The sequence below is a fragment of the Cannabis sativa genome, chromosome 6 (assembly GCF_029168945.1).
Source record: "Cannabis sativa cultivar Pink pepper isolate KNU-18-1 chromosome 6, ASM2916894v1, whole genome shotgun sequence".
Classification (NCBI taxonomy): Eukaryota; Viridiplantae; Streptophyta; class Magnoliopsida; order Rosales; family Cannabaceae; genus Cannabis; species Cannabis sativa.
The window spans coordinates 34,022,817-34,034,619 of NC_083606.1; the positions used below are offsets into that span (position 1 = coordinate 34,022,817).

At 34.2% G+C, this 11,803-nt stretch overlaps 1 protein-coding gene across 3 annotated transcripts; it reads right to left on the bottom strand.

Annotated features, from left to right (window-relative positions):
* Positions 1–36: 36 nt before the first annotated feature.
* LOC115724973 (uncharacterized) lies at positions 37–11,590 on the bottom strand. 3 transcript variants are annotated; one of them, XM_061117233.1, is made up of 17 exons: positions 11,306–11,590; positions 10,075–10,206; positions 8,968–9,179; positions 8,585–8,775; positions 8,310–8,383; positions 7,746–7,922; positions 7,164–7,261; positions 6,599–6,792; positions 6,318–6,496; positions 5,532–5,873; positions 5,220–5,284; positions 2,941–2,989; positions 2,695–2,851; positions 2,098–2,182; positions 1,952–2,021; positions 755–895; positions 37–575 (listed from the first exon to the last, which is right to left on the bottom strand). In XM_061117233.1, exons 4-17 carry the CDS (start codon positions 8,682–8,684, stop codon positions 249–251), a joined length of 2,058 nt encoding a protein of 685 aa, XP_060973216.1. In that variant the 5' UTR covers positions 8,685–8,775; positions 8,968–9,179; positions 10,075–10,206; positions 11,306–11,590; the 3' UTR covers positions 37–248. The 3 variants fall into 3 exon arrangements, with proteins under 3 accessions (XP_060973216.1, XP_060973217.1, XP_060973218.1); XM_061117234.1 differs by having other exon boundaries at positions 8,895–9,179; positions 11,306–11,588; XM_061117235.1 differs by lacking the exon at positions 10,075–10,206 and having other exon boundaries at positions 8,585–9,179; positions 11,306–11,587.
* Between the last annotated feature and the right edge of the window lie 213 nt (positions 11,591–11,803).

Consider the following 11,803-nt stretch of genomic DNA (forward strand, 5'->3'; position numbering starts at 1 on the left):
GCATATGGGTAAGTGTCAAATCCAGAAATCCAGAAATCCAAAATCAAATTCTCTTTTCATTTCATCTGTAATCGAAGCAATAAATTCATTCACATATTGCAAACAATAAAACCCAGCTGGCCCTTCTTTTTTGTATTGTTTGTTTGTTTTTCTTTTCTTTGTTTAATTTACAATTAGTTGCCAACAAAACCAATCATTATATAACCTAGGCTGAGAAAAAAAAAAAAAAACCCATCTGTAATTAATTTCTAAATCATTGTCCAATCATTTTCATCTAAAGTAGTAGGCTTTTCAGCAGGGGACATGCTTCCAGACTTAGGAGGCCTTTTCAAAAATAAAGATGACTTTCCATCAAAGAAACTTGAAAACTGTTGACCTCTTCTCCTGTTTTCGGAGTTCTTGTGTTCTTTTGAAGCTGGTTTCCCTAAGTTCCTATCTTTGCCACCAAAGTTAAGATTGAGCCTCTTAAACAGTCTTTTTGGTTCACCTGCAGGACTAGGACTATCTTCTGCCAGCCTCACTATCTTTAGCACTTCCTCAGGATTGTGTAACATCCTCTCCACTGTTTCGTATACCTGTACAATTAATCAGACCAAATTTAACAGCGTAATCATTTTCCTCACTATGAACCCATGGAGAAAAAGAATTAAGATACTAATTCTAATGAACCCAATGTCACATTTAAGTACGAAGTCTTTACATCTAGTTTTAATAGCTTCACACTATCAATCAGTTCTAAGCTTATGAGTTTTACCTGGCAAAGATCATTGATTTTCTCACTCAAAGCGTTGGATTGGCAAACAGCAATTGCGTAATCTTTGCATTCATAAAATAGCTTTGACAAATCACTGTTTGTAGATAGAGAAGCCTCCGCAATAACAAAGCCTAAACCCAGCTGAATGTAATAACAACACCTAGTTAGTAACAGGCTATTGTAGACAAAATTCAAAACCTCAACCACACAAATCAAAAGTGAGGCAAAAAATCCAACAAGATGAGAATATTTGTCACAGAACTTGTAATTCACAGTATCTCTGCCCAGAATACTTGTTTCAAGTCCCATTTTGTTTTCATCCCATTCATAAAAGGTTTTTGAAAACTTTAAAAGCACTGAAGTAATCTCAGCAGAGATTTAGCACATTTAAAAGATAATTAAGGCAGAGATGGAAACGGAGAGGAGATCAGATGGTGAACAGATCATATAGTTGAAGCCATGTCACACAATTCATAAATGAAATGAAGCCAGGACCTGAAATTTACATTACTGTCTAAAATCATGAGACTGACCAGATGCCATGTCAAAAACTCAAAAACTATTGCTTATTTATGTCTCAGATAAATAGTTAGTCAAGAAAATAAACTATAAGCTGCCAAGTAAGAGTGTTCATCAAACCGCCTACACCATATAAAAGAGACAGTTTGAAATCATTTGCAGTGAGGATGTGGTCAAACCGCGCGGTACAGTGCAGTTTAAGTTTTAAATTTATTAATTGCGATTCAAATCGCACAGCACCAATATTTATAATTTTATATAGTAAGTCACACATTTATACATTAAGTTTTGATTTAAGTTTTAAAACATATTGATCTAAGTCTTGTCTTGCTTGTACAAACAAAAAGGTTTATTGTTAATTTTTAATTTTTAATTCTATTACATGTCTATAAAGATTTATGTATAGAGATTTTTCAAACCAAACAGAAAAAATAGATTTATAATTTGGAAAGGATAAGCAGAACTTCCAGCCTGCACTCTTCACAAGGAAAAGGAAAGAAAGTAAAAAGGAAATTACATTGTAGCCCAGGTATAACTTTTTAGAACAAATCACAGTATTTCTTTACTCAATTGAACACGAGAACAGTTAAGGTATAACATATAGCAGTTTATGAAAATTTACTAATACTCATCAAAATGACAGCATCTAGCAGTTCATAAGAAAGACAATCAACTTACTAAAGATACAAACAATTGCTCAAAAAGCTCACAAGGTGGAATTTCCTCCAAATTGTCCAGAATACCTTCCCTACAGGACCAATAGCTTAGATTATTACGGAAACCAATAATAAACCAAAGTGAAAACATCAATAATTGAAACTCACACTGCCAAATCCTCATCAAACAAGGGTGTTTGTTTAACTGCTGGAACTGGCTTTGATGTCTCCCACAGCTCACGCCATAAATTTCCTATTGAATAAGCACAAACATTGTTCAAGCAAATTTCATACAACATTTCTTTGCACCAGCACGCTAATATATTTCTAAGAAATGTTCCATTGAGTAGATTAAGTGGAATGGCTCAAAATATTGATTATTGAGATTCCTCTTCTGAAAGAAAACATGGGAACATTTCTGCCATATTCAGAAACCCATCCATTGAGTAATTAAGGTTGTTAGAGTTTCTTGTTCATGTTATATGGTTAAAATTGAAATCAACAGAAAGAAAATAGGAGATTAATCAAAGAGTTTAGTTGAAACAACTCATCAGTCATTTATCAGATTCAAACTTGCTATATCAGACTAGGCCCTCTGTTTACATCTTTACACACTACTATATGCACATAAATATACGAGTGTTTTTCCTAAACAACTCTTCATGAAGAAACCCAAGTTTTATCGAAACATTATATTAAAAATAGTACAAGTTTAGCTTATAAACATGTAAACCTCATGTATTTGTACATATGCATGTTGTATACCTTCTTTCTTCATTCGACTACTTAATTGACCTCTTATAGACAATATATCCCCATCATTAGAAGGGTCTTTGTCTTCAATAATTGGCTCCACTTCTGTCCAATCAGGAGGAGAGTGCCACCTAACAAAATCTTCTAAAATACAACCAGGATTCGCTGCCTAGCAAATCAAATTAAAAGAAAAATGAGTTCAAATATACAAATAGAAAAATATATGAGATTGCAAAGCATACTTTTTATAAACTCAACCTTAAAAGCCTGCATATCAGAGAGGAGTTGAGAACACCCAGCACCAACACTGATCATTAAATAAATGGTGATTATTAGAACAAATCTATATTGATTAAGACACAAAACACACTCAAATATATATATATAAATATATATATATATATATATATATATATATACAATATGCATAAACAAACACGGTGACGACAAATAAAATTGGTAAACGCAGAAACTAGAAAATAAGTTTTACAGAGACCACAATGTTAGGCCTTAGATATTAAATACAGGGGTAATATATGAGTGAGTAGGAAAGGGTGTGAAGAATTTGGTTTAATTTGTAATTGCTTTAGGAGAGAACCAAGCTCGAAATCCTGGGTATTAATAAAAGGCATAGCATTATTTTGAGGCCTCCGTCATGGTGCCGAGATTGCCGCTCTTCAATGGAGAGGACCCGTATGGCTGGGTTCTTCACATAGAAGAATATTTCAAGATTTATAGGACCCCAGAAAGTAAGAAGGTAGCTGTGGCTAAAGCGTGTTTGGAGTGTGTTGCTTGGAGATGGTTTCAAGCAGTGGAAGAACAAGATCCAATCGAAAATTGGTTGGAATTTCGTATCACGTTATTCAACTGCTGCCCGAAAATCGTTAACGATCCTTTCGACAAATTGATGGCTCTCTGATATGATAATTCGGTGCTGGAGTTCTAGATTCAGTTCATTCCGGTTGCAGCCAAATTGTTGGACATCCCCGTAACTTTCCTTTGTGATATATTTATTGGGAATCTTTCGGCGGGGTGAAAAGGTGCATGAATATAAGCTAAGGACACTCCCTGATGTCAACGACAAGGCGTTCTTGGTTGAAATACAACTGAGGTTTCAACATCAAACTAGCACACAGGAAGAAGAGTTGCAAAATGACAGTGAAAACCTATTCATCTTCGTGTTTCTCCAAAGAAAATGGTGGAAAAGGGATCACATCTTGGCTTCCAATTGGAGATGTTCTTTGAAAATGAAGCAGAGAATATGCCAAGCTATTGATCCATTCCAGCGACCAAGCTTACAACGCCAGAGACGAAGATCAATCAGTCGGCACTAGAGACGACGCCGAAACTGTAGACGATGCTGATGTTGTATAATGAGAACTCGAGCCAAATGTTCTCGTGTGAATTTCATCAAGCTTGGAATGGTAATGCGTCGTGGACAAGAAGCACTCCTCCGCCATTGTCAATGGTGGCTCACTGAAGTTGTCCATACAAAGCATAATGACCAATTGAGGGTGTCTAACTTCTCGTCTCCTATTTTGATTCCTAGGGTTAGTTGTTTCAGGGTGTTTGACCGGGGACGAACGATGTGTTACAAGACTTTTGCTAAATGGGTCAGCTTTGAGCTCTTGCCTTCTCATCCTATAGGCTAGGAACGGGTGGTTGAGGGGACACAATATGGGCATTTGAAGCATGTTCGTGTGGGAGTTACGCCAGCTCTACACTGGGTTTTGGATAGAGGGAGATGACCAAAGTTTCAGGTTCCATTGTTTGTTAGGTACTGCTGCCATGGATTGGTTTTGCTGGATTTCCGGAGAAGGTTTTGTATAAGGAACTGAGAAAATTCATTCATAGGCTCCTTGCAAGAGGAGGGAAGTATACAAAAGGAAGCCATACTCAATTCTATGCTACTGAGTGCAAACTCTCAATCTCAATTTCTGATGCTTTTGATTTTGTATTACAAATCTTCAACAGCATTCCTCATATTGTCACAAAGGTGGCTCATCAAATGCATCTACTGGCGTGGTTCTTTGACAATGGATGGGCATAATCTGCGGCAATTGAAGCTTGATGTTCTTCACCTTGAGGGCAAGGTGACTTTCAGGCAGGCGATATTGTTAGGCCATAGATATTAAATAAAGGGGTATAAGGGTAAATGTAATAGAGTATTCGTAGTATATATACGAGTGAGTGGGAAAGGGGAAGGGGGTGAAGAATTTGGTTTAATTTGTAATGGTTTTGGGAGAGAACTAGGCTCTCTGGGTATTAATGAAAGGCATTCTGCTATTTTTAACCAAACACTATTGCTCTTTCTCTATTTTCTGACTAATCTTGATAAGGAAATCCCTATAACACAACTCTTGTTTATTTGATAAATATGCAAGCATCATGCATTGTTAGAACGTTTTATTAGGTAAAACCAAAAACCTCATAATAATTAAAACAAGTTTAAAAAGTTTCCAATATCTAATAGCAATATGATGCATACAGAAACTATTAAGTGAACAATTTATTTTAAGAATGTTTCTAATACAAACCTTCCAGTTCGAAGCACAAATTCCTCTGTTTCTTTAATAAGATCTTCCGTAAGCAAGGGCCCTTCCTGTAGATAAGGGTGCAAAAAATCTCAATAATAGGAGTGATCACAAACAGTATAATTATTTATTTTAACAAGGCTCCCTGCGGACCCTACAATATTTAGGGACCAAGAACCACAACAATTACTATGTAAGTACCCAAGAAGGGCCCAAACCTCGAACCTTGTGAGAGCAAACAATATGCTTGATTATTTGATCTACTCCTCTTAAGTTCAAGATGTAGTATCATTTGAGTAAGGTCATTTGTCAAACCTGAGTTATAGGAGAGTACACTGGTTCTCCAGTTTCCAACATTGTTAGATCTCCCATTGGGCGATCAGCGCCGAGTCGGAGAACAAGTTCCTCAACATTTATTCTAGCATACAATATGGAACTTGCATGAACATCTTTGAACGTAGCTAACTCTTCTTCATTTATATTGCCTTCCTTAAGGACAAAGTCTAATGATTGAGAGGCAATTTCTCGACGTCTTCTTCGTGATACGCAGCAATTAATCACTTGCAGCTGCTGAAACAGAAGACAAGAATTCAAATCTGGAATGCCATCTAGAGGGATGCCAGGTATATATTGTTTGTCAGACCAATGTCTTCTCAGCTGCATCCATACAAGAGTAAGAATTTCTCGTTAAACCAGAAACAAAATGTTAAGAAAAAATGAAGTGTGCATGAGAATATATATTAACAAAGATGTTATTGGGCACTTGGCAGGAAAATACCCAAATTCAAAATTGAAGGAATTACTTATCAAAGTTTTCCGTGTTGCTCTAATATAGCACATGATAATTCTATAAAAAATGATGAGTTATATAAATTTCCAGTTATGTTTCCTAAAAAATGCACCAATATAGAGATATATACTTCCCAAGAAAGAAAAGGCTACTGATTGAATAAATGCACCAATATAGAGAAATATACTTCCCAAGAAAGAAAAGGCTACTGATTGAATAATAAGAAGAGCTATATTAAGATAAGATTTAAGGGTTATAATGTAACAACCTTACAGAATTTACCTAACTTAAATTTCTAATGAATGACTTACTTCGGCAATAACTCTGCACCAAAATAATGCCATCTTTCGCAGGGTCCTGAAGCTCCCAATAACTTCAGCTACCTTTACAATGAAGCTTTCAGGAGGTGCACCATGAATATCTCTAAGAAAAGATGTAACTGTAATTGCATCCAAGCAAGATCTAATATTCCGTTTGAGAAACAATTCATCTGTAAACATTATGCAAATATTAAAATATAAATTAAACATCACATGATAAGTCATAAGTTAGACCAAAATGCTATATCCAACAATATATTCAATATGCCTACCTCCACTAAACAGTGACTCGATTAAAGATAAAACCTTCTCATTGTTACAAAACTCAGATGTAAGATTATCCTCTTTTTCACGAAGTACTAAAGACTTCACTGCTGAGAGACTCAGACCTGATCTCTCTCTGACAGGTGAAGAACCTCCTGATGAGGCCAAGAAATCTTTCATTGAGTTGGACTTCTTTCCCATCCTAAATTATGATACCACAATGACAGGAAATAGATTAGTATCATCATCGAAACACTGGAAATTCAAATTCATGCATCCTGCTATTAAAGCATCAGGAATACAATAATTAACATGTCAATTAAAATGAATTCAACTCCCAAGTTGTGCACGAAATTTACATGAAAATGGTTATCAAAATGTCAATTAATTTAAATAGCTTAACATTGAACTTTCTGGAATAAACTTCAAATCGAACAAAGGAAGCCAGAGTAGAGGGTCTTGATTAAGGGCTAACTATAAACTCAAAGATCATGAATAAATAAGTTTTCTTACACAACCTGACTACAACCGGAATCTTAAATGTTAATTGGGAAAAACAAAAGAAAAACTTACTCAACAGCAGTAGCCAATTGTTTTATTGTAGAGACTGAAGGAATAAGCCCAAGGTTTGCAGCACTTAATCCTTCTGCTGAGGGAGTTGTTTCCACAACCTAAAGATATCAGATTTCATTTCTAAATGAAATTGAAAACCTTATTATAAAAGCAACTGGACAGTACGGTCTATTACTTCAAACTACATTTCTAGCAGTGATAGACAATGAAACAATCAATCATCTAAACCGACATGTGTAGAACATTATTTTCTAATGTACTACATTTCTAACGTATAAAAGAGCACACAGTCATACAATATTTTCTAGTCACATTAATCATGCAAATTCGCTAAACGATGAATCATTGGTACCTTGTGCAAAGTTTTAACTTCTAAATATAATTTTAACTCAGTTAAACATCAGTGTTCTCACATAAATTAGAACCGACATGTGTAGAACATTATTTTCATTCTAAATTAGAGTATGCTAATAATCTTTTTTATAAAATTTGTCATCTAATACTATGCGATAACCTTTTATAGAGAACTTATACAAAAACTCAATTGCAAATCAAAATATAGAATTGGCTGACATCTCTCACCTTTAAATCGACACCATTTTTCATATTAAGCATGTACAAATTCTCATCATAGAAAGGAATCATGGTTGCATTTTCAGGTTTATCAGTATCTTCGACTCCTTTCCTTCCAATTCTAATGTTTCTAAACTTGTCCTGCCAATCCTGCTTTGTCTTAATGGGCTCTGGCCTCCGCTTCAACTGTTTGAATTCATAAAAATTAAGAACTAAACTAGTCAAATTAATCACAGGTAAAATGCAGGGGGGAAAACAGTGAAACACTTTAATACATTGAGTTGTAATGTATCAACGCAATGAGCATATATGTATTATATGATATTTGTCCATTCTATTATTTCTTTTAGCCTTCTAAATAATCAATCTTTTCGTTTTCCAGTTTATTTTAATCCATAAAAGGAGAAAAAATAAAACACAGAAAAACAAGTGTCGTGTCATTTTAATCGAACATTTTCGAATTTCAAAAAAATTAGCAAATTAATAGCACTACCATGCATACATACTTTTATAGAGAGAGAGAGAGAGAGCGAGAGAGAGAGAGAGAGATTTATATATATAGATATAGCGCACCTTTGACTCTTCCTCGCTAATTGGTGATTCATCATGTGTTAGGATCATGTTCTTGGGGCATTGCTTATCCAAATCTTAACAATTTTAAACGATCAGATAAACAGTCATTTCAATATAAATATATATATATATAAAAAAAAAAAAAAAAACAGATAGAAGTCATGGAAAGTAAAACGGAAGCCTAAGGCAGTAAAACAATAGTAAACAGATGAAGAATTTGAACGAAGGAGACTAAAACTTGAAAGTTTGTGTGAGAGAGAGAGATTATCGCACACCTCGATCGGACTTGAGGTCAGAGAAAACTCGCTCCGCTTTGGCAGCCGCAGAATGTAAGGCAGTCCTTGCTTTTGATACAAAGGAATAAGGCGCCTCCATTATCTTAAATATGCACAATCTGAAAATTATGGCTGGTTTGGCCTTTCACTGCAAATCCACGAGCCACCACTCTACCACTAATGGTGACATGCTTTCACAGAGAGATAAAGAGGAAGAAAGATCATATGATGAAACTTTTCGTCTTTTTTCTTTTCCAAAAGAAATTTAAAATTACACATTTATTTAAAAATTAAATATATTTGGACCTACAACGCTTTGTGTGTGTGTGGGGTGGGGGGTGTTATGGTGTAACAGAGAGAGCTATTAATACAAGATAGCTTACACATGCACGTTGTAAGGACTGGATTGAAGCTATCTATTGATCTAACTATGAGCACTGTGTGTGAAGGGTCATGAGAAACTCCATTTTGGTGCCCTCATCCATGCTTTTCAAAGCACTCACAATCCATGGTTGTTCAGCAAATGCCTATTAATATTCTTCTAAATACGTATGTCTTGCAATCATATACACCACAATGTTTGTCTCGTCCACAGCTATTAAAGAAATTAAACCAAGAAATTGTAAGCACTCATGATCGAAAAATGTCACCCAACAAAATTAAAGAAATAACAACTAGAATGGAAAAATCAAAATAAAATTAAACTGCAGCGGTATGTCTATTTTTATTTCTACAGTTATAAATTGAATAGATAAAACAAATCTGCTCACTACATCTTTTATTCATTTCATATCATTGCAAGCATCTTTTGTACTTCATTCATTTATTACACTAAAAAAATCGGTAAAGAACAAATAAATAGATAAGATCTTGCACAATCTCTATATATGCAAACATGAAGGAAGAAAAAACTAAATAATTATGTTTGGCTCAAAGTGATCCGATAGCTCTTTTTTTGAACAAGAATAAGATAGCTCTTGGTCACATACAAAAGTCCCTGAAAAGTGTGCTCAATCCCTTGTTTAATGGGATTTGAATTGACCCAAACTAACAACCTAAGAGAAAAACTAAGCAGCCACTGTATACATCGACAGCACACGATATAGAAAATCATACACACCAACAAAGCCTAAAACTACCTAACCATCTATGTTTCAGACAAGAATAACAAATACCCATTTAATATTATTCTATTAATTTCACAACCAATACACACATATATATAATCAAAAGAACCAGGTTTACTTGTGTTATATTTTTCAGATAACAGAGAAATCTCTCTTGGATATCTTCTATTTTAACAATAAAACAATAAACTAAAATGTATTAAACAAATATCAAGCAACAAGTACACCATGACTCTGTAAAATTGATAAATGGAAAAATACCGATGAGTTTAGTCCAATAAAATTGGCTGAAGAAGAGATACAAAAACAGGCTAAAAGAAATTAATATTAACTTAGCAAATTAGAAATAATAGAAGAAAATACCTGATATGGGGAAACTTTTTTTTTTTGAAACACTGATATGGGGAAGCTTAAAAGCGGTGGAAAGTGAGAGCTCGATGGCAGTGCAACCATATATTATTATAAGCTTGCTCAACATCAATCAATACCAGCTTGCTACATGTTTGAACAGCCACAAATAGTTTGCGATTATTCAAATATCAATCAATGTATCTTACCCATTATATATATATATATATATATATATATTTATATATATATATATTTATATATATATATATATATATTTATCTAACAGAACTTGCTGTTTGTTGTCACCTAACAGAACATACTTCTCCTCGTAAGAGAACATAATCTTCAAAGTTATTCCATATTTTTTTTTTTCTTTTTCACCGAAAAGTTCCCAAATTTACAAAGCGTTGTTTTAACTATCATACATGGTAGAGAATGGTATAGAATGTTTAAGAGAGTCACGATTTATGAAGAGTTGGCAGCACTTCACAACTATATATTTTAAATTGCACGCAAAGCTTTTTAGAAGAAACTAAAAAAGCACTTTCAAAGCCATGACAAACAGGCCCTAAATCGTTCAAAACAGAAGCAAATACTCCAAAGTTTTCAAGTTTCTGTTCACATGGAAAGGTACTCATTTGCCACTATGAATGCTTGATTGAAACAAGAAAAACTAATAAAAAGGAATTCCTTTTTTCCAAACTTAGAATGTCCCTGAGAGACTGAGAGTTGGTACATGAACAAGTGCAGCATTGCTAAGATTACAAAACATTAAGATATTAGCAAGCAGTACATGTTGGCCCAAGCACTAATACGGAATGTCTGGTGGGTGGTGGCTACTACTGGCTACTCAAGTAGAATAACAATAACAATAAGAATGTCCAGTGACTACTCAATACTCGCTTGGAATATAGAAAGTTTTGGTAGTTAAGAATGACTATTTGATGAAATAACGCATATAAAATTTACAGAACCCCTGCCTGCCTAGAAACACTCTTATTAATTAAGTACTACAAAGAGTAAGAAAACAGTAGTTACTACAAAAAAAGATCTAATTTAGAGAAAGTGTTCCCAATCGATATTAAAATATTATATGAATTGTTCCATGAGGAAGAAAGTAAAACGGAGTTCATCAATCAACAAAAGTTTACATAAAATCCAATTAGGTGTTCAAATGTTTTAGCTGCACAAGGTTACGTAAATTATATCTGAACAAAAAAATTTATAAACAGTATAAGTATACCAGGCTTGATCTGAAGATGATCGAGACCCTCTGACTAAAAATGTGCCAACGATTCACACTGTCGTCTCTCCAATTCTTAGTTCGGAAAAAGAAATCGAATCCAACGCCGAGGCATCAGGTATGGTGACTTCAGCGACGAGGGTTGACAACTATAGCGCTAACCACGATTGTCCTCTCCCTAAATTACTTATTGATAGAAATTAAACAAATTGCTCAACGAATATATATTCCTGATAAGAAATTATAAAAAATAAAATAAACTGATTCATAGACATTAACGGGAGATCGTTAGAAATGGACGAAATTTTAATTCATAAAATAGAGAGCGTGAAAGAAACGTACTTGGGCTTGGGTTTGGGCTTTTGAGATCCGAAACAAAAATTTGGATAAGTTGAAAACTACCCTTTTTTATTACACATTAACTAAATATAACTCTAAAATAATTTTAATTGATAAATACCCTCTTTTATAATCAAAGTACCAAACATAACCTCACAA